At 36.9% G+C, this 24,147-nt stretch overlaps 1 protein-coding gene across 2 annotated transcripts in view; it reads right to left on the reverse strand.

Annotated features, from left to right (window-relative positions):
- The window catches only part of NPAS3 (neuronal PAS domain protein 3), a 597,540-nt gene that overhangs the window by 4,147 nt on the left and 569,246 nt on the right, over positions 1-24,147 (reverse strand). For both annotated transcript variants that reach the window (XM_053946205.1, XM_053946206.1), the window contains 4 exons: positions 22,005-22,111; positions 6,224-6,371; positions 2,952-3,067; positions 1-141 (listed from right to left, as the gene is read on the reverse strand). The exon at positions 1-141 is cut by the window's left edge and continues 4,147 nt beyond it. In XM_053946205.1, the coding sequence (XP_053802180.1) occupies positions 1-141; positions 2,952-3,067; positions 6,224-6,371; positions 22,005-22,111 (512 nt within the window). The remainder of the gene's footprint in view (positions 142-2,951; positions 3,068-6,223; positions 6,372-22,004; positions 22,112-24,147) is intronic.

Raw genomic sequence — 24,147 nt, forward strand, 5'->3', positions numbered from 1 at the left:
GGTTGCTGGAGCTGTTCCCATCCTCATTACAGTTCATTTCATTATCTGACTGATTTCCTGACTTTTTCCTGTCGGATTCGGGGTCTTCACTGTTTTCTGACTGGTTTCCTTTCTCATCTGACTTTGAATTCTCATTGTCCTCTGGAGCAAAATGAAAGTGAAACAAAGAATTAGCAATAGGAACATAATATTGTAATCCAAGTCCAGATTTCTACCTACCAATGAGATTGGATTTGCTTTAACTTTTTTTTTTTTTTTTTTTTTTTGGCAAAAGACGTTCTCTTCTATAGAGCTGCATGGGTTTCTTTTCCAGTATTGTGTTGGGAGAGTTTTGATCACCATTAATGTCTCTGACTCAGGACTGTTAATGCACTTGAAGCCTATGCTATATGGCTGCACCTCGATTGAGGGGGCCTTCTCATCTGCTCACTGGACAAGAATCATGATGACAGCTGTGACCACAGTGGCATTGTAGCTGTGCCATCCAAAGAGGAGTCAGTGAACAATCCCATTATCACCGTTATGTTCTGGTGATTGTTCTTTCACATCCATGCTCTCCTACAGTGGGCAGGCATCCACGTATAGCACTATTTACTAATGAAGATTCTAGTACTCTCATCTCATTTTCCTCTGACCATTGACACTTTTGGAGTGGCATAAAGTCTCTGGCTGCAGCAGAATTACTGCTGATTTCCTCCCATGTGAGAGGAGAAGCAACTTGTGTATAAATCTGAATGAATGAATAAACCAGTTAAAATGAATGAATAAACCAGTTTACTGTTAAAACAATTTTGCTATGTTGCTAAGACTGTCTTCTTATATTCTCCTGAAGGAAAACAAGTATAAAAAATACAGAAAAAAAATCAGCCAGTAAATTAAATTCTTGATTGATCCAAATCATCTGAAGACCATTGAAAATAGCACAGCTACAGCACTGAGAAGCTGTCACTCTTCCTGCCTGAATTCATTTAATTATAATTCTAATACGGGTGAGATAAACACTCTAGCCCACTGGACTCGGAGAGCCAAAGCAGCTTTGAGACTAAATATGCTCCATTATCACACTATGTTTGAAAGGATAAAAAGGGTTTCAGGAAACCCCGTCCTTTACAGACCAGCCAGAAATCTTTTGTTGCCTAATAAAAGACGTTTTTCACTCATCAGAGCCAAGTACTACCCTTTTCAATATCCTTGCTTTAGGTGGAGAGGGGAAGGATTGGTCTGCCTCTAAAGATATTGGTTACTTCTGGAGCCATGTCAATACCAAACTATTTCCCAGAAGTGCTGAAGGTGGGTTTGACAGGACAGCTGCCTGAGCATTCAGGACACTGCACTTTGCAAGTCACTTAGTGAGACTTTTGCTTGTCTGCAGCATCAGAGACCCTTCCTTTTGAAAAATAAAACCTATAGGAAAAAAGTAGCGGCTGTAAACCCCCAAGTCTCATCCAGCTTTTTGTTCCACCTAGGATTGAATTTGTCCTACAATTTTTTGTTCCTTTTTTTGAAGATGTTTTCTTTTAAGGCTATGGTTTCTAGCTGGGGAAGAGTGGTCTGAGAGTGAGGTGGTCTAAAGCTACGTAATATTTGCCTGGCATGATATCCTAGCTTGAACTGAACTTGCTGATTTCCTCTAAAATACTGTTCTGAATTCAAGTCATTCAGCATTTCTATTCAATTCCTTTGTAGTAAACAAGCCCCTGTGTCTTCTGTCTTCCAAGACCCCCAGACATCTCCTTCAAAGAAGTAAATATCTGTGCACCTTTGGAATGCTGTCTTGCTCTGCATCAGCCTTAGAAGTCATGAACGTACATTTATTTCTCATGTGCTCACCTGGAGAAACTTCCAGTGCATGTGGGAAATGCAAACTGTTCTCCACATAAGTGTTATTTGGCTATTTAGGAACAAGACAGCATAAAGGAAGCACTGGGAATGGATGAAGAAATTCCCAATGACAGTGGCCAGTAAGCCTGCACATTGACTTAAACCTAGCTGTCAAAGGAGAACAAATAAAAGCAAAAGATGAAAGAGAACAGCCATATAATTAATATAATATAATATAATATAATATAATATAAGCCTGATCCTGTTCTTGCTTTTTCTTGATTTATATCATAGTGATCCATTTTCTTTAGAGTGTTTTTGGTAGTTATCATAGACATGAGAGAAAAATCATCTATCTGTCCATCCATCCATCCATCCATCCATCCATCCATCCATCCTACATAGAACAGCTGAGTAACATCTTTACTTCTTGGGCTACAGGAAAACACACTTCTTTCAAGGCCAGATGATTTGCACCTATGCCTAGGTAACCACTGTTAAAACTTACAGGGAATGTGTGAACCATCTGTGCACTGGACCATCTGTAGGACTAATTTACACATAGAACTCGAGAAGTACACTCAGCTTTTAAAAAACAGATGAAGTCTCAGACTTAAAGAGCTTAGAAACAAGTTCTTGAACCCACACATTTTAATTAAATATGACTTTTAACCCAAGAAAACTCTCAAATTTTTCAATCTTTACTGCCCCCTAGTGAGACTCTTGAAGAATGTGTTCCTGGAGGGAAAGGAGTCGTAAAGATTGGCAGTGGAGATCTCTCTGTAGAATGTCTGCCTACTTTGGAAAGAGAAGAGCTTGAATTTTATCCAACAGTTGCAATCCCAAGACCCCTGCACAAGGCACAATACCTTAAGCATACCTGGGAAATCAAATATTTAGTTTGGTGCTATGTAGGCAAGAATGCATGAAGAAAGTGAAGAGAAATTCTGAGGAAATGGAAATGCTAAGGTCATGAAAAGATTTTGCTAGTGTTTTTCAATTTAATTTTATATAATTTTTTTTTGTTTTAATGGAACAATACTTGAGAAGTAAAAGCAACTGGAAAGCTGACCATGTGGCTTTCATGATATGAACCTCTTGTGTGTGTAGAGGCACACCATGTGTGTTACCTGAGTTGTCCTTTGAGTCCGATTCAGAGTCAGAGGTCTCTGAGGATTCTGAGGTTTTCTCTGGCAGATGAGGAAGTTGTGCAATATCCATTGGAGTGTCCTTATACTCTGGGTTACTGAAGAGGATACAGCAAATATAAACACAATTGGATGACTTTCAATTTCATGATTTTTTCATCTTTTCATATCAAAGTTCAGGAACAAAGAACAGGAAGAATAGCAGAGTAAACACAGAAACACATATTTTTGGCTTCAGAGCTTCACAGCAGGAATTTTGTGAAGGTTTATTTTAATTCTGCAGTCAAATACTTTTATTGACCAGGTACTAAACCTTGTTTGATTCTAGTGAAGTTTTAGAGCTATCAAAGCATCCTTGCTGAAGTGGGACATCATGGCTTGTGTGATATCTAGCAGTAAAGCTACATTGTAATCATCCAACAATGAAATATCTCGATTTCGATCCCATTACTGTGCCTGGGAAGACAGAGAGAGTATTTTAACTCTTCTAATCTGTTTCTCTCCCACTGGCATTGTCTATTAGAGTTATCTCTGTAGAAATGTTCTCTATCAACCTTGCCAGAGTCCTTTCAATACCTATTTTTCTCAACATTCCTGTTTTCCACATTTCAATCAAGCATATCATACATGAAGTTATTAAAGTGCTCAGCTAGGGCTAAAGAAGTGACCACTGCTCCAAAGAATCTGGCCAAAAATTAGATAAAATAAATTACATATTTTTAAACACTGCACACATACATCCACATCAGCAAGAAACCAAAAACAACCTCTCTAACTATGTGACAGATGCACATGTGCATGTTAAGATGCATATGTTAGGGATAAAGAACTGTCAACACACCCATTATAATCATATCTTCATCTGCTCATGTGGTGCTCACCTGTGACTTGTTAGCAAGGAACATGACTGCAATCTAAAAAAGCTGCACTGCCAGAGAAGTGGAAAAAACTCCTAGTACACTATGCTTTTGCTTGGCTTGTACCTTTTAAAATGTGTTCCTTTCTTAAATGCAGGGGAACAGACATATCTAAACAAAAGTGGTAGAGAATATTAAAAATAACAAAATCTTTAATAATTTTTGAATAGGTGAGCATTTCCATGCTGTTCAAATTCAAGTCTGGTAAAATGGAAAATCCACAGTCCAGTCCTGCATAGAACAATACGAGGCAGCACTGGGGGTGCCTGACACACTATCACAATGACAGTATGCTCATATTCAGCCTCTTAGAGTGTACTGTGAAAACTCAGAGTTCACACAGTTCACATTGAGATGCCATGTTACAATTATCTTTATGGCTTTGTCCTGACAAAGTCACTTTATTCTGTTGCATCCCAGGGCAGTCCCCAAATTTGCCTCCTCCAAGCAAAAGATGTTTGAGGGCTTTCACACTGTGAATAACAAGTTGCTAGAACAAGAACAGCATTAATCCTCCCTGTCACTATAATTAGTCTATCCTTTTACAGACAGCTGAATCATACTTTCTAATGCATGGAAATGTATACAGACCAGTACTCCTGCTAAGAGTAGACCTAATTATGCCTTAATCTGTTATGAAAATATTATTTGGACATTTGGATCTTTTGTGAATTCCAGTTCAAGGAGAAATCTAAATTAAAAATACAAATTCAGTGAAGATGTTAATATTTCTCTAACAGACTGGTGAATGGAATACACTAGAAAAATCAGGTTCTTTTGGAAGAGACCTGGGGAAGACCACACTGCTTTTCCTTTTTTTGTTTGTTTGTTTATTTGTTTGTTTGGTATATTCTGCTTGTAGAGAAAATTATTTTGTGTGATGTTTGTGGACTAGGTTCACCTATTGTCTGGAAAGCAGCAAAGGGGACAGCATGTTCAGGCAGCTGTTCATAATTCTTATGGATGACTTTTACAGCTAGAACTGGAAATATGAGAACATTTCTGGGCATTTTGCAGCCCTGTTAAGGACTGGGGCAGTGAATCGCTTCTTCCAGCTCAGAATTGTTAGCCTTAATTGGACCTCTTGAAATGCTGTGTTCTGCCTCACACTTCCAAAAAAAAGAGACAAAAAAGTAGCAGGATAAGGATATATTCTGAAAAGTCTGTGCTCAATCATATCAGGCCAAAAAATTGCAAGTCCCAGTGAAAACTCCACTGCTGTGCAAGGCTTCCCACAGTACCCCTTCAATGCTCCCCTTCCAAGGAAGGGTTGCTTCCTTCCCTTCCCAAAAAGGGGAATCAAAAGCATTTCAACATGCAAGTTTAGGCAGGCACAGTCTCTTCAGGGCTTTCTGGACTTGGCATAATAAGTCACAATCTAACCCCTAGACATCACTTTGAACTCTCATGGCATCAAAGGGAATGTAACAAACCATGACAAGCAACTTAAAAGGAGAACAGGCCAGAAAATGACAATTGCATTTCATGATAATCTCAAGCTTTCAAATTTTATTTGTTTGTTTGTTCTGCTTTGGAATGAAACAGAAAATCTCCCAATCTTATTGAACATTTTCACAAAACAGAATGTGTTGAAAGGTATTTTCAGATGAGAAAGGTCAGGTTTATAATTCACTGTCTCTCAGTGACTGTTGGTTTTCCCTTGAGCTCTGAAACCAGTCCTTTAAAAATACTTTGGTAAAACAGAATTTCTCAGGGAACAGCCTTTCGTTCAAGCCATTACTACTATTTTTATTTAAAATAGTTCTAATAGCTTAAAATAATTGTGTATAATACTTTTATTTTTAAATCCTATGTTGCATTTTTCAGTGTGAATATTATCTGATGCTTATAGGAACAACATAGTAGTTTGAGCCTTTTTGTCCTGAGAAAGTTCCTCTCTCTGGAGTCAACTGGCAAGTGCCTTTCAGAGATAACTTTTTTTGCCATACCAGCAGATTGCTTTCCTGCATTTTTAATATCCAAATAAAACAGTGCCAAACACTTCACACCAGATTTTATAACACAGCTACTGAAAGTTGGTGTGGATAATTTTTATCTTTGAGCTCACATTGAGTAGATTTCAGGGCATGCAATAAAATAGTGGAGGGTTTATTTCAAGACCGAGGCAGCATAATAATTCAGGAATATTCTTATGTGCAGAGATACGACAGATGCCTCAATAACTATAACAAAATGGCATGGCTTTTGACGAGGACTATATGAAAAGTTCTTCTTAACTTTCTCTACTAGGCTGTTGTTTTTTCCCTAGACCTCTCACTGACAGAGACAAGCAACAGAGACAGCAGTTGAAGCGAGAGAAGTGACTGGGAGACCTACCTAAGGAGGTAATTGACCCAAATGATATTCTTCTCACTTGCGTTCTTGGCGTTGACAGCTATGGTTGCACTAGATTGTATCCAGATATAACCTCCATTCTTCTGCATCCAGCGGTAATACTTTGTTACACACTGACCCTTATTCAGCACTGACAGGAAAATACAAACAGAACATGAGCAAGATAGAGTACATGTTAGAATTGTGGTAAAATGACCTTCATTGTACAACGTGACACAAGTATAAGCAGAAGATACTTGGCTTCCTGTGGATTTAATGGCAGTGAGATGACAAACAGGATCTGAAGTTCAGTATAATTAGACACACTTTTTACAAGTTTTAAAGTATAATTTTAATCTGCTTTTGGAAACTCCAGTGGAAGAAGAAAAGTAAAAAAAAAAAACCCTACAGATCTCTATGGTTCTTGGAATACTTATTGCTGTGTGGACATTTTCAATGCACTCAATGTCAAACTGTAAAAAAAGAAAAGGAAAAAAAGAGGCAAATTTATATGTGATTTATTCATAGCTCCTAGGTAGACCTCTTTGAGATTCTGGATATTTGAAAGGTTTGGGAAGATACTCTACCCCTGCTGCTTTGATCATTTCTCCTCATTGCAGGCGATATCAACCACTGAACTTATACATCTGTTTCTTTGATCTTGTCAAACAGAATTTACAGTTCTCAGATGAACCAAATCTCCACTGGTCAGTGGGGGAAAAGTCTTTGGAGAATTTACTTTCTACCAGAGCAGAGTAAATCCACCAACAGGCTGAGAAAGAGGCCTAAGGGAGGCACAGAATGGCTTGGTTAGAGCCAAAGAGTGACAGCTCTCTCTGATGCTTGAAATGTGCTAGGAAACAGAAAGAAGTAAAAGCAATCAGTAATGTGAAACGGTGCTGTTAGATGCTCACAGCAAGACGGCTTAAAAATACAGATGTTTAAAGTAATACTTCAGCCAAAATATTGCCAAGTTGAAACGGATTTGTTTTGTATCTGATTCTTCCGTGTCAGGAGAAGGGAATGAAAGACAAATCCTTCAGTGCAAGGTAGCAGAACGGTTTTATAAAACCCGTAAACTGCACAAAAATCGAGGCACGGCTGGTGCTGGATCCCTTTCCCTCCCTGCATTCCTCACCATTCCCACAAAGCTTCGTGCACTAGAGGGCAGTGTGCCTTCACATTCACCGCCTGCTTTTGTCATGTCCTTGTCTCCGTCTGCTAAAATGAAAAACCTCTAACTGCTGTAATAAATTTGGCTAAATTAGCTGCTAAATGGTTATCTCAAGTAATATGTATTTGCATTAATCATCTTGCTCTAAACCAGAACAAGCCAGAGTCCTAAAGACGTAGTAAATTCATATTGTCCATTTAATTACGGCTAATAAGTGCTTCATATACAATAGTTTCATGAAGTACATTTTCTTTTTTTTTTTCTTTTTTTCCTTTTCCTTCCTTTTTTTTTTTTTTTTTTTTTTCTTGTAGAAAGAAAAGAAAAAAGTCACTTTGGGAAAGGATAAGTATTTAAAGGCAGTAAAAGTTCCTACCATAAAAGTGACAAATGACACTTTGGAGCTTCCAAGTTAACCAAGTGCCTATACCCCCAATTATACATGTGAATGTATCTATATCTAAATCTGTGTACAGCAGATATCTACAGAAAAAGATGTTTACAAAGGCAGCCATACAAACAGTGATGATTCCTTACCTTGGAGGTATCCCCCAATCCCCACTGCAATTTTTCAACTACTAGAGAAAAACATGCATGTAACATAGTGTCATGTAACGTGAATGTGAAGTGCAAGTCATGTTCAGCTCTAATATAAACAAATATTTGTATCTGTGTCTTTTTGTTTTTCAGCAGCCTCTAGTGAACTAAGTTTGTTTCTAGCAGACATCAATATTTCCCTAAATTTTTACTTTTGTATTTCAAGCTCTAAATATTCTGCTATGATAATTCATTGTCTTCAAAACCTCATTATACAGCAGAATAAAGATAAAACTTGAACTGACTACACAGCATTTCTGTCAAACCAATGTTGTAAACCACTTTAGAAAACAATCTCACATAAATTAGCCCAACTTTATCAGTTATGAAGAATGAGGGAAGAAAAGCATTGCTGTAAGTTTTGATTATGGTAGGCATTTCCATTTCAGTAAAACAGGACATTCAAAATACTCTGCTTACAGCTGAGTGTAAAACTGATGTGCACACAAGTGTGGAATGATACTATTTCTCCTTTGGAAACATGAATACCCACAGTTGCTTGCAGGAACTAGTAAAATCCATCTGCACTTGTACCTAGTAAATACACTATTGTTTTCCTTGGAACAGTTTTTATCTAAGGAGTTTACCATGCTACACAGATGCCAAAGGACAACTGTCCACATACACATTTGAAAATCAAAGTACCAGGTGAGTCACTAGCCAGTGACTGAAGGGCACACTGCAGTTATTCATAGTGATAGTCATAAGGTCCGTGATTCTCCAGCTCTTTTGGTCATCCTAGACAATTCCTTCATCCTTCAGTAACTTATATATTGGTTGTTGCATCACTGGAAAATTCTGTGTCATGGACTGAACAGAGCATTCATTTCAGAACTATGGAAAAGAGGAAAAGATGCCTGCTTTCTTAGGAATGAGAATTCCATGCATCAGAGCTATATACAACCCATCTACTCTCAGAGTTCAGGCTCCCAAGTACAAAGAATACACCCAAAGAATGTCTGAAATACTGTATTAAAAATGAACTTTCCGTGAAGTTCATCTGCCTGCAAATTCCCACTCTATTTTTGGCCAGCTTAGATATATTACCAGATACACAGAATTTTCCTTGCTGCATCTGTCTAAAGCACATTTCATATAAGAGATTTGTGGCCCATGCTCTAAAGGAAGTCCCATGATTCAATATAAAAATTCTCTCAATAAAGAGATTCTTCAGCAAGCAAGCTGTACTGTGCTGCTAAATCTGGTTGTTACCTCCTGTGAGAGTGCACTAGGCACCCCCAGCTCAGTTCTGAAAATTCCCAGTATACCTTGGAAAGAGATTTCTAAATGTGATGAAAGAAAATGATAATGAAAAAAAATTTGAATTGTTTTCTAATTTACAGTATTGTTTAACTGCTGGCATTGCCAACCTGCAACTTAGAAATTATATGAGAATTTTGAATCAAAAAAAAAGCAATTAGAAGGAGGCAAGAGGGAGGGAAATTTATCTAGTTTATTGGTAACTAGTTTTAGTGAGTAAAGCCCAGTTTCATTTTAAAGATCTTCAAGTTTTAGGTATGGAGAGTCCATTAATAAAGTTCCTGATTTTGAGAAGAAATGAAAGCAAAGAATCACTCCACTCTAAGCTCTGATTGTGAAGATATGTTTTCTAACTAGCAACAGACCATGCATTTCAGTTTAGCATAAACTGAATGTAAATGTAATGCCATGAAGATTACATCCTGACTTCTCCGGATGTTTTGTTTTCAGGCAAATCCCTCACTCACTGAGCAGTGCAAATCATTTTATATTTCTATTTGTGTTATACATGTACCCAGTATGGCAGACAAGGTGAGATTAGTGACCAGATTGGTGGCATGGTGCATGTGATGGGATTAAGCTGGATTGGGTTATATAATTTTATATATATACGCACACACACATAAAGACAGACATATACACAAACCCTTTAATCAAAGAGACTAACTGAGGGTTAATGTTTTAAAATTGGTGACCTTTATGTCAGCTGCACAGATATATTCCTTAAAATGGTGGATGGTAAACCTGATTAAAATTTGCTGAAATGTTACCTAGTTCCTCAATTTGAATTCAGTGGTTGGCATGCAAGAAGTGCACAGTATGTCATGCTAAGAAATAAAAAAACCCCTCACTTATTTCTCAAAGTATGAATATATTGCTGTGTACACAGTTCCCAACAGAGGGATTTCAGTATTCCTTGGTAGCTTTGTGCACAGCAATATTCTTGTAGCAGTGGAATGAAGGAGGGGGAAAAAGAAGAAACAGTCAGTGTTCTTTGCAGGAACCTATTTCTGTTAGAAAATTAAAATAAATCAGTACAAGTTTGTCTTCAGAAATATGGTTACAAATAGAAAAAGAACATAGTTTCTTCCTGTAAGGCTGTTCCGAGAAATCAAAGCCAAAGCTTCTAAATAGTGAGTTGTGTTTTAAAAGAAGGAAGTAGCTTAATTCAGTTTGAAGAGGAGATGAAGAAATTGTGTATCAAAAGCAGTCTTTTAGCAAAGTCTCTTACAAAAGGACATTTTACTCATGTGCATATGCATTTAAAAGCTACACTATATTGCGTATTCAGGTAAGTATTGAGTAAATAGGAAATGATGAGATCATCTTACATATTCACACAGCTGCACAAAGAGGCTCTTTATAATTGGTGAAAATATTGAGGTTACATCTGCTGTGCTATTCACCCTTCTCCTTGAAATACCTTTATCAATGACTGGATGGTAGTCCTCTCATGGTAAACTTATAAGAATATTTTTAATTTACTGCACGAGGATGAAATTGCCGTACTTAATACTACAGTCGGATACTTAGCTGCAGCCACAAGTACTCTTTCTACATTCACAAAACTGGCAGACGAAACATGAAAAGGAATACTGACTCTTTAATCTCCACTTCTCCACCTAAGGCCCAAGGCAAGCTGACAGGGTAACTTCGTTCTGGAAACAGAGGGGTTTTTATTTTTTTAATTCTGGATTACTTTTTCTTCTGCTTTTGAAAACTGTGGGCTATAGGGGAATGAACCTGGCATAGACTTAAAACAAGAACAAGTTTCTTTATCTGAAAAGTTACAGTCCTTGATGCTTACAGGAAGGTCATTTTCAAAACCCACAGGAAAAATAGCATCACAGCCAGAAAGAGTGCATTAAGTGCCTTATTTGCCTGTAACACAGACAGTTGTCCATTTATAATGGCTTTGAGGATCAAGTGAATCTTTGATGTTGTAAGGACTTTCCTATAGATTTTGCAATTAGTGACCTAGATGTTTAAAATAGTGGGTATCCATAAATTGGATTTTAGTAATGAAAAATATTTAGCAATGTTAAATGATGCTCGCTACAGAATTAGGAGCTAGATGATAGAAGACTTGTAGACATTTGGTGAGGAATCATATGTCAGCTACGTAATTCTCCACAAACAGCTCCATTTTGGATCTACTATATGGGGTAGAGTGAGGAGGAGGAGGGGACTTAAGCCTGGGCAGTGTGCAAATGCATTCTCTACCTAGTGGGCCAAAAGCAAGGCCTTCAGAGCAGATTGCTTGGTAAAGAATGCCACCTTCCTATTACAAGAGTCCCTGTGGGCAATGCTCTGCTTCTCTTCATTGCACACAGTTCCTTACCAGCCCTGTCTGACTTACTGTATCTCAACAGAATTCTTCTAAAGCAAATTCCAAAGATGAGAACTGTTTTAAGAAAACACTGGTTTGGTGAGGCTTTAGAAAGCTGCATTTTATTCACAGCATATGACAGCAGAAAGCCCTGAGTGCTGGACAGAGAGCATCTTTTTTAGCACACGGTAGAAAGCAATCTATCGTGTCAATACCACTGACAGACCTGGCTGCTACTCTGATATGAATATCAGAGAGTAATAGTTGCAGGCTTAAACATAATTTCATATATTCATATATGAATTTATAAACATAAATTCATATATTCCTACCATAAGCAGGAAGTAGCAGATCAAGATCATGAAAGAAAACTGTACCTCACTGATATTGAAGCTCCCACCTAACTTCTTCATTCACCGGGGTATTCTTTTAAGCATCTACAGTCACTCTAAAAATGCTAAGTATGGCAATCGATACATTGCTTACTTTGCAATCTGAAATACTGTTTAATCTTCCAGTGTGGGGATGTTACATACATAAATACGTGATAAATTAGGTAAAATTAAGTATCAACAACCTTGCAGAAAAAAAAATAAAGAGCCTTAATCAAGCATTTAGAAAAATTTGAAACCTTAAGAATGCTTGAAGATTAAGCAATACTTTTCCTGCCTCTTTGCAGAAAAGCAAATGTTAAAAGCGGTCTGAGTCAAACTGTTAAAAAATGTGAATTCATATTAGATCAAAGTTTGTAACTTGCCAAATACAGTGAGGAAGGCCTTGCATGCTGCATGTGAAAATTATCTCAGATTACGACCAGGAAGACATTTTGTTAAAAATCAATTCTATGTTATCAGTTTACATTACATCAGTTCACAGTAGAAGTGCAAATTTATTAAAACCAAGCAAAGACACAAAAAATAGTGTTTCCCAGCACTATGGAAATCATCATCTCCTACTTGAATAACAGAGGCACTTTTCTTCCCCCCTTCTTTTTGTGATTATTATAACATACCATTTTCCCACAGCCCAATGTTTGAAATGGCAACTTTAAAATTATGCATAACCATGAATATTAACAAGACTATATAATTCTAGGTAAGATGTTTATTTCAAAATGTTATGTAGGTATTGATCAAATGGAATGCAATGTATTGCTGGAGGCACTATTCAATGGAAGCTTATGGCATGCATATTAGAAAACTGTTCTGTGGTTTCTATAGATAAAATTGATGTAAGCAAATGATATAAGTTTATTGTATGACATACTGGATTGAAAAATGAACAGTAGATTTTTCTACCTAGGATTCTCTAGGCTTTCTTCTCTCTTAACTTTTTTTTCCCCTCATGATTTGTCTCTCTCCCCATGACTTCAATCCTGTCATAAAGTGATTTTCTTCTGTTAATATTGAAATGGTCGTTTAGAAACCCAAGCCTGCTTTGAACACCAACTTCAGACAGAACTTCCATTATCATTAATGAACTCTCTGTTCAAACTGTAGGGGAAAATGAAATCCCAGATCCAAATTTTGCCCTTAGCTACTAAAACTCAACATCAGAGGAGAAATTTGGCCTTGCTTGCTCAAGAAACTGAAATCTGTCCTCCATCTCTCCACTAACATTAATGTCCACCATATGACAACCTATGTAAGATTAATGATTTTAGAATATAACCCTTTCCATGACAAATGTATCTGCAGACTATACATAACTACATCTCCCAAAAACAGGAAAAGAGACTGAAGATTCATGGAAGCAGATTGGCAGCAAAATTAATTTTATCTTTGAATTACCTAGGTTAAAGATGGTCTGTTTCAAGGGACAGGATTCCTTTAAACATACTTTCATTTCTGGGACAGAGTCCCTGTTTGTGTGCTTGGGCTGAGTGAAATGAGTGATTTCCTCAGGCTGATCTCTAGAGATCAGTGTCATGGTGGTATGGCACAACTGAATGTTCAAACTCCCTCTAACCATCACAGAGATGCATCACCATCTCACATCTGACAGCAGATGTTTTTGAAACATACTGTCCCTTTATACCAGATGGCTTGTAAAAAGTAAAAAAAAACCCAAAGATTTCCACCTTTGTCCATGGGCTTTAATAAGATAGCTTAGTGCTAACAAAAAAAAAAAAAAACAAACAAAAAAACAAACAAAAAAAAAAAAACCAAAAAACCCACCAAAAACCAAACCAAACCAAAACCAAAACAAAAACAAACTAAACCCACCCCCCAAAACCAACCAACCAAACAAACCAAACAAACAAACAAACAACACCCTAACAAAACTTCATAAAATAAAAATAAAAATAGAAGAACTTTGGAATAATTATGCACTTTATGACCTCAGAAGCAATACTTAGCAACCTATAGACATTGAATTAAAAGGTTCAGGTGTTTTGAAGGACATTCCAAAGGACTGAGGCAAAGTCCTGTACCAGCCCACACACTTTATAGGTTATCAGGCATCAAAACCAACATGGACCCACCACATGACACATGGATGGCAAAGCCTCAGGTGATTTATGCAGGTTCTTTCAAATGAGTGCTAATAAGACCTACTGCCACACATTTGATATGTGCTACTGTTTTCCTATCCTTACAGCCTTGAAAACTGTCTCCCTTAGACACACAAGGTCAGCAGTGCAGACCTTTGAAAAATAAAAAGAAGAGAAATAGACCACAGCACTAACAGGTTTCTAAAATCCTGGAGAAGTCTGCAACAATTCCATCATACTGAAGGATTTTAGGAGGGGGTATTTCACAGCCTAGGAAACTTCAAGCAAAATCCTTAATCCATTCTTGGATTTACAGTGGGGCAACACACTTTCTGATTTAGACTACAAGGTGATGGAAACTTCTGATCTCGGTAATCTTGGAGAGAACCTCAATGATGAAGGTAGAAAGATATGTGACTGAAGTACTTCTGTCCTTTTTAAAAATGGCATACATTTACATCCTCTAGCAAAAAGCACAGAAATAGCTTAGTGGACAGAATGAAGGAGGAGCTGCTGGATGTGTACAATAACGTCCCTTATTCCCATGGCTTTGCTATTTAACATATGCTTCTGCAATTTATCACAAGAAAAATGTCAGAATCTAAATTCCTTTTTGGGGCTGGAAATTTTGAGCACAAAAAAAAACTTTAAAAAGACCCCAGAAAATTATTAACAGAGAATCTGGAAAACACAGAGATTACTAGCAGAAGTCAGAGCACAATCTTCACTCTATAACTCCTTAATGCAGCATGTATTTATACAGCTGGTATTATGTACACTTTTAAGGTCAAAATAGGAGATTTTGGGTGCAAATTTCAACTATGAGCTATGGAAGATACAATTGAAAGCCTACAAACTGAAATGGGAATGTACTAAATAAGTATTGTATTAGATTTAATTTGAAGATGAAATAGCATCAAACAGCATCAGGAATTAACTTAAAAGGGTTATTGATGCAAATAATATCTGAGGCATCTTTCAGAATAACTGGATATTGCTAAGCTACAGAAGGCAAAATTCCGCAACTAGGTTTAGCAGCTAATGATTTAAATAGCCTAAAGATCAATCTTTGTTGAGTTTTCTGGCTTGTTTACTATCCCAAAGATTGGATTTCCTGATAAACACTTATCTACTTTACATACAGAAAACATTTGTCCAATAGAAAAAACAATTGCATTTGAAAAACTGAGGCACAAAATATTATAAAGATTGGAAATTTCTTGGGATTAAAAATGATTTCTGAGTATTTTTATGGTTAATGGATAATTAGACCACCAAATATTACAATAGTAACAACTGTCCTCCACACACAAAAATATAAGCATCACCTATCAAGAAATGAGCCAGCCATGAGTTAATAGTGTATAAAACATAGGTACAAGGCAAACATAATTGCATACTGCAGACTGTTTTTCCCCTTCTTCTAAAGTACCTGGCTTTGTTCAAAAAAACAGACAAAGAAATAAGGCTAGACAAGGTTATCTCATGTAACCCAAAGAAGAATTTGCAGGAGCAAACACAACATCTTCAGGATTTCAAAGCAGGGCTAAAAGACATGACAATACACACTCTAGGGTAGTAACCTTAAGATTCATTAGTACTAAGAAACAAACATTAGGCATGTGCTAAAACCAAAGTCCATGATCCTTTTTTGCATCATTTGAAAATAAAAAATATTTTCTTTACATGCTTCCATTTCTTCCAGTTTCTTATCTCCTTTTCTCTCATCTTTCTGTATCACCACCAGCTCCAGCCAAAAGGACTAAAGGGTGCCAGTGTCCAATACAGAAATCTTTGCAGGCCTATACTATGGACACAGAGAAAGATTGTGCAGGTAGTCAGACCAGCACTTCTGCAATACTTTGAAAACAACATACACTAGGCTGTCATAAGGGTGCCAGTTGGGCTTAGTTTAAGAAATAGCTAAAGCCTGACATTCTATCAGCCTAATTTAGAATCAATCTTGCTTTCCAGTGATGATAATAAACTTGTACAAACATGAGATTCATTTGTATATTTTAGCATTTTATTTCAGTCCTGGAATGTAAAAACTGACATTGGAATCAGTTTGATTTTTTTGGTTATTGAAGATATTAAGCACTACAAGAGCATTGAAATTTCGATCTGATTAGGATAAAAATTCCTCAGGATCAAAACACTTCTTTTTTTCCCCCTACAGTTTTACTAATTGTGAGCTACTTGACATTGCAGAGTTATTCCACAGCATGATAGCAAAATATGTGAAGTATTTTACTGTTAGAAATTATCAACTCATTCTATTTGTTTTTCATGTGTTTGAGGTTATTAAGAGAATAAAAAATTATAGCTGATGTGCATAAGTTAAAAGGGTTAGTTCAACTACAGCTGGTAGGCTAAACCACTAAGCAATATTTTGTAGAGCAATAGATTTTTTTCTACTGAACATACATAAAAGAAATCATGAATATATAACTGATTTAAAAGCAGACTGAGGGGGTAATATTCCTTGAAAAATAGGGGAGCCATGAAAAAGGTGAATGTGGAATAGTTTATTTTCAGAAAGACTGGATTATTCTAACCACTGGAAACCAGATAAAGTAGATGAGAGTGAGTGCTACCAAACATACTCATCAGAGACCTTTGCTTTATGGGAAATGAACTGCCCTGGCTCACTGTTCCTGAGGAATTGTATTTCTTATAGCTGTAAATCAAATCCTGAAGAAAGAGGAAGATATTTTCTAAGCAATAGCTGGCAACAACAGTATCTTTCTTGTCAGAGCCAGGTTTCTGAATTCAGATCTCAATTAGGATTGCAAAATGAAAAAGCACATATTATATACCAATACCAATTAGCATGTACTTGTGACAGTGTTCTTGCAAACAATATATTAATTTTGAAATAATGGCATGTTATCATATATTTGCCCAAAAATATATTCATGGTTGCCTTCAGAGGTCTTGACTTTTATCCTTCCTTGCTGCTTTCTTAATGACCTTCATTGAACAGTAACATCGAGTACTTGATGTTCAATGAAGATCATTCATTTTTTACAATTCAATAGAAGATCCATACTCCTACTGCATATGACATCCACTCATTCTTAGCATGAAATGAACTTATAAAAAAGGGCTGTTACAGACTTCTGAATGATAACAGTGTCAAAAAAAAGGGAAGCACATATGCACAGCGTCATACTCACGAGAGCAGCAGTTGCCCTTGCTGTGTTCTATAGAGAGTGCTAAGACCTGATACAACAGTAATTTCATTGATCTGCTTGATTTCTGGTGTTGATTTGACATCAAATGTATCCTGCTAGCTTTAAGATGAGGGATTTTTTTCACTGATGTCATAAGAACAAGGGCAGTTCTACTCATGCAGGGACTCATGGCTTGGTGAAAGTGTTTGAACTGCCCTATGCTTGACACACACTTCAGTCTGGCAATGCTTTTATGCAGTGGTAAGTAAATAGAGAGGATCCTATCACCTTCCCCATTCTTACAAGTGGTAAAGTAGAACCCCATGAGGGGTCTTTCTAGGCTGTTAGTTCTAGATGCATAACTATGAAACACAAAACATTCAATTACAACTCTTTCATGGCATGTAACCTAATGAAGAGCTCTGTTACAGAGCTAGGATTAGAGACTGTATCTGTGCCAGGGTACAGCCAGACCTGTAATTTTCGAGGGTTTGGATTGAAACAAAAGTTGCTGTAGCTTAGCCAGTTTCTGTGTGTTAGCTGAGCCAACAGCTGGGTCATGATACTGGATGTGTACAGGCTGTTAGACTAGAGAACATTTTAATTATGACCTCTGTGAGGGAGACTTGATTTATATAATGATTCTACCAGCAATTTGTTCAACAACCATTGTGAAGATGAACAAATAAGAAGACTCCCAAATTCCTGAAACCCTGAACCATTTTAAAACAGGAAAGAGCTTAATAAGGTAGAATTATAACACAAAAAAATTGGCTGAGAGATTAGTGAAAAAGCATGATCATTCAAAATTTGAATGAAACAGAAGAGAAACAATTGCCATAAACTTTTTTTCTGTTTGGAAAAAAATTATGTTTCAACAGCTTATGTTATCATGCCATGTATTATGGTGTTGCGATAAATGCAGGCGGAGTATGAATGTTGTTTTATTAATTCAAAAGGGATTCAAGGCATAACTATCATAAATCTCTTAATAGAAATTTTGAACCTAATGGAATTTTTGCTATTTACTTCACTGGGCTCAGAATTTTAGTCCATAAAAATGGCTTTTTTTAGGGCATAACCCCCACGTCCATTGAAGCCAATGAAAGCTTTTCCAGTGACCATAAATAACCTTTCATTAGGGCAGTAGTTCCTTTACAAAAGCCTGTTGTCACTGCTATAGTCTTGCAGACCTTCACAGTCATACTTGTTACGGCTGCATTCCTGAAACTGCTTTTGTCTTCTTTTATCTGAGATAGAGTTAACAAGGCCTGCTTTTCTACGTTTCTAATGGGCTGCTATGATCTGAAGTAATCAACAGCCCTCTTCATTTTTTTTCCTGTATGATTTTGTGCAATGTTTTCTTTTTTGCTTGTTTTTCTCTTTGATGTCTTTGAATATCTTGGATGAGAAGGCAGGATGTAGCGGTCTTACTTTTTCCTTATGATGTATTGTCAGTAAATAGGCAGAATAGCAGTTTTACTTGTGTTTCTTTTATACAAGAAATCTACAATTGCAATTTGGATTTTTTCTTGTTTTAATAATTGAAAATTATTTTATCTTCAATAAAAATAAACCAAGATTTTTGGTTTCATTCTCCATCAAACACAACCTTTTCAGTTTTCTACTGTCTCAAGTCCTGCTTTGTTTTCTCCCTTGTGCTTTCTATCCATTATGTTAGCTTCCAGGCCCTCTTCAAGATATTGCACAAATCTGCTTTTTTTAGTTTACTTGGGTGTTTTTTTTTTTCCATTGTGATCTCAAGAATTATTTCCTATGTTGTACTGGCAAATATCCTGTGCTCTCTGTTTTGGGGAACCAGTTCTGCTGGGTTCCACCTTCCACAGCCAGTGTTTGCCAGTTCATGAATTTTAGCTCTAATTCTAGTTTTACTAAACCAGAAGGATTTTCTCTTTCTGGTTTGGTTTGAATTTGATCTTATAGGATTGGCAAGTTGCTATGAAGTATTTTGGGGTTCTACAATTGTTCTCTCTTGGTTTCTATACAATTTTTATTGTCAAATGCTAGAAGTTGAACATCCCTCTGGGCAAAGATTTGAACCCCTTTGCCTTCTGCAGAACTTATACTTGCCAAATATACTTGCCCACTTATTCCCAAGACTAATTTAAACTTGAGGATCTTTCATAAAGAGCATGAGTTTAACAAGAAAAGACAAATGCAAAGCCCTGTATCTGGGATGGACAGATCCCCTGCTATGTTACAGGCTTGGGACTGGCTGGCTGGGTTGCTGCTTTGTGGAAAGGGGTCCTGCTGGACACTATGCTGAGCATGAATCAGCAGGGCTGTACTAAAAAGTGTACAGCCAGCAGAGCACAGAAAATTGTTATCCCCCCTTCACTCATCACTCATTAAATTGCATCTGGAGTCTAATTTTAGGCTCCTACCATGGGAAATATATTGATAAAATTCAGTGAGCTCAGAAGAGGTCTGTCAAGACACCCAGGGGCTGGTGTACTTGCTCTGTGAGGAAAGGCTCTGGAACCAGGCTGGTTTAGCCTGAAGGTGAGGTGACTTCAGAGGAACCTAGCAGCATATCTGCAAGCAGGATACTGCAAAGATGGAGCCATGAGCTGCACCATCAAAACAGGGAAATTCCAACTGGGTAGGAGGGAAAAAAAAAAAAAAACCCAAATCACAGTGATGATAACTGAGACTTATTAAGATAATTGGAACAGGTGACTCGGAGAAATCGCGGAGAATCTGAAGTTTTTCAACATCAACTAGACAAAGTGCTAAAAATTTGTTTTGAATTAGTATTGATCCTGTTTTGAGTATTAGGTGGAACTAGACAATATCCCAGAGTTCCTTCCAACCTAAATGATTCTATGAGCATCATGTTCCTATAAGGCAAGAAAACAAATATGCATAAAAGATGTAACCAGCCCTGTCTATTGAAAAAAAAAACAACTAGCCTAGCAAGAATAATTATGGTATAGCCACGCAGCTAAGTTTATGAGCTCTGCTATGCTGGATGTTGAAAGTGAGAGAAATCCCTGTGTTTGTAAATTTTGCAAATCCTATCAGCTAAACTGGACATACAGTGAGAGCAGGAATACAGTAAGTTGAAGTGATTTTCTTGAAGTTATTCTTGTCTTCAGGGTCTCCTGAGTTTTAGTCCAGTGCTTATATACTGGACCACACTGCACTCTCTGCATAGATCTTGAATTTTTCTGAAGATTAATGTTTCACAATACATATCCTATTTGAGAGAGAAGTGGTCATTCAGAAGATTGAGGTCTTTTTCAAATGGGATGTTCATCTATGCCAGGTGGTATGGTATATTTGAGTCATAAATATCTTTTATTTCCTTGGCCAGATAGTGCAGTCAAAGTGCAACTTGTCAGTTTTGACTTCCAGTTTCAAGAGCACCAAGAATTTGAGTTTCTGAATTTGTTCCTTCATTTCTCAGCAACTGACATATTCTCCTGGATATTAAATGCTTAAAATTTAAATGACACAAAATTACTTTGTTTATCCCTTTGATTTTATTTTTTTTCTGCAGAAATATATCTAACTTGATTTTATGCCAAGCACATTTTACAATCTAGAAACTTTTGAAATCTTTACACAACCTAATACTGCTGTTGGCTGCCATATGTTATAGAAGCTGTCCCTATTCTCCTGCTTTTCAGTCAGAGTTATCCTCCTATCTTCCCTTGCAGATCATTTAAGGTAATTTGGGATGGAACATTTTTTTCTATCTTCTAGTGTAGTCATATGGTTTTGTAAAATCTAATTAAATGTAGCTGCATTTGGGCTGCTGCCCTTTTATTAGGAAATGTTAACAGGACATGATGCAGGGGGAGCAGAGTTATTCAAATCTGTGACTCTGAATTTAAGAAGCAGTTTGCAGTTCGTCTTCTGCATTAAGAAAAACACCAAAGTCAATCATAAATTCAGTCAGTCACTGAAACTTCCAAAGAATTATCTGGCTTCACTGCAGGCACAGATAAATTAGAGATTATGGGCATAAGTATTTTTTCGCACAAGGGTAAATCAGGAGCCCCATCACTGAAGTCAACAGATCTCAACAAGAAAAGAATTAGGCCCTATGGCTTTTAGTAAGAGGAACACAAAGAGTTTAATTACAAGGGATCATGCTGAACCTCCCTTCCCCCATACACAGACACTGCACATGTTCTCTGGTAAGGTTTGTCTCTTGCAACATTTTTGTACTTCTGTATACTCCTTATCCTAATCAGATACTACCAGTGTGCACATAACAGGGACTTAGATGCTATAAGGATGAGGCCATTTAGATGATAACACATGGGGTGGTTAAAGCACTAGTAGAGCTCAGTTCTGTACAAAAAAAACTGGTGAAATCCCAGTTATGCTGCAGTTTCTTGTCCTTCATGTTATGACTCAGAAAAACCCAAAATCCTCAGAGGAGGAGTTTCTATTCTGTACCAGGGAGGGAGTTTCTCATGTAAGCAATACCTCTTTAAGGATTAAAATAATGCATAGCACATGTAAATTAACAGCTGCTGGAAATTCAAGTAATAAAAATATAATGTTTATTTCCACATATTTAAATGGTTTTATATGTCTATAAAAAGACTTGAAAATAAATCACACAAAGAATTACATTTAATCCATCCTCTATGAAAACCTCTGACAAGAAAAAAAAAAAAAAGCAGGTGTAAGATGAAGATCCTAGTTGTGTAACATAAATAATACTTTCGGAGCAATCAGTTGTTGTACCAGATTATTTTGACAAAAATGGAAGTACTTACAGTCTAAGTGACTATGTCTAATGCCTTCCACATCTTCAGCATGAATGAAGTGGTAACACCTCTTTCCTACAATATCTACAGGGGTCAGATCCATGTAATCACTAATCCTAAAAAGGAAAAAGAACATATAGCCTATAATTCAAGAAAGAAAAGAACAAAAGAATTGTCAAATGACTCAGAAAGTTAAATCTGCTAAAAAGTTTTTCAGCATTATGTAATTTGAATGGAATATCTGTACAAATGAGACAGGGCCTTAGAGGAAAAAAATAAAAGAAAGAAAAATTAAAGAAACATGGAAATTATTTTATCTATTTAACTAAGTGGAAAATTAAATTCTAGTGCATATTCTCCATGTAGCATAACACCAGGACAATATAATTCCATGAAATTGTAAAGCATTAGTGACAACCCAAAATCCTCATTAAAAGACTAAGATGATTCAAGGTTACATAATAAAGTAGAAACATGTTATGTTTATACCAAATGATTAGAGACACATTTCATTTCAACAGATTGGTCTTCTATTGGGTATATTCATGAAAAAGCTCTTCAACCATTTCTTGGCACCAAGTCCAAACTCATATTTCAAGGGATATAATTTAAATGCTGAGACACACAGATGCCTCAGGGTGTTATCTTTTTTAGTCTAATTCATTTGGGAGCTCAGCTTTCACTCTGGGCCCTTTCAACTGGGACTTTGTTGTTTATTGCACATAGAAACTTTAAAATCTATTCTGCAGACCTTTGTGTGCGTTGTCTGTGCACTTCTGTCTGCGTGCGTGTGTAAACTTGTATCATGGAGAGTCAAGGTGTCAACGTCCTTAAACACAGTACAGAAATTAAAAAGAAAATTGGAAAACGTCCTGCTCATGTAAGCATTTGAAACTATGCCTGTTTTCTAGAGATAGAATATTTTTTTTAGGGTTTGAAATAATCTTCAATGATTGTGGTACATTCTATGATAAGATCAGGGAGAGGAAATCCCACCCTGCCAGCCTAGTAGAAAGGGGCAATCTCGAGGCAGGCCACTATCCTGTGGTCCTGTAAAACATATGAATAGGCTTGTGTTTGAGCAGATCAATGGTTCCACTGACTTACAGGACTGTTAACATGACTGAAATTTAAAGGTAGGTACATGGTACAGTGTTTTGCTGAATTTGCTGAAATTATGCACACATTTGTAGGCTTGAGGTTTGCTTCTGCATATCTGAAGGATCTACTGACAACCACCGTCATGGCCAACAAGCCAAACCTCTGCCATGTGCATAGTTCTTTTTGGGCACATATTAGCAGATGTGGCATCACAGTCCACATTAAACTGACTATTATCTCTCTCCAAATGGTCTTCAATCCTTAACAGTCGATTCTGAAAACACACAGACTGATCATGCACTCTATCAGCAGTCTCTCATTTAGCTTTCAGTTATTTATCACCATCTGAGATGATTTTTCCTCTGCAGGTGCTTTTCTCACTCCACTGACTAATAAGGAAATCCCAGATTATTTTAGATCGTGAATCTTAGATGACACAAATCCTACATTTGCAAAATAGACACAGATTAACATACCACATTTTAGGCAACAAAATTTTACGCCTATATTTTACATTCTCAAAGAAAAATTTTAAATTTTAGAAATAGCCAGTATACTAGCTAACAATTCTTGTCTCAGAGGGAAGCTAGTGTCTGGCTAGTCTGTGCACTGAGTCCAGGACTACAAAGGAGATCTCTTCATTCCGAGGAAAGTAACAAGATGCACCCAAAGATTTGAGTAATGTCATTCCTGCTCACTGCTATTTCAAGCAGGCAACCACTTGGAAAAGTAGGAGTACTATTGATCTCACCCCTGCTGATCCAATGGTCCACTGTGAGCATTCATTTCAGTTAAGTGGCATGGCTTCTGCTCCATACTCCCTGCAGCTGCCAGTAACTCCCCATTGCTCCATAAATAGTGCTTACAGCTTGCCCAGCATGGATCCATTTTTCTGTTTTCATCAATGTTGTGCTTGCTTTACTGTGGCACCACAAAGAATTTCATAGCAGCCCGCAAGTGCCAGAAGTCAAGCTCATATATTCAGGGTAGGATACTTATCTCCTTTTCTTTAATCCCAGAAGAGAGATCCCAACGTCCCTGATTCAGAGAA

The sequence above is a fragment of the Vidua chalybeata genome, chromosome 6, assembly GCF_026979565.1.
Source record: "Vidua chalybeata isolate OUT-0048 chromosome 6, bVidCha1 merged haplotype, whole genome shotgun sequence".
In the NCBI taxonomy this organism is placed as follows: Eukaryota; Metazoa; Chordata; class Aves; order Passeriformes; family Viduidae; genus Vidua; species Vidua chalybeata.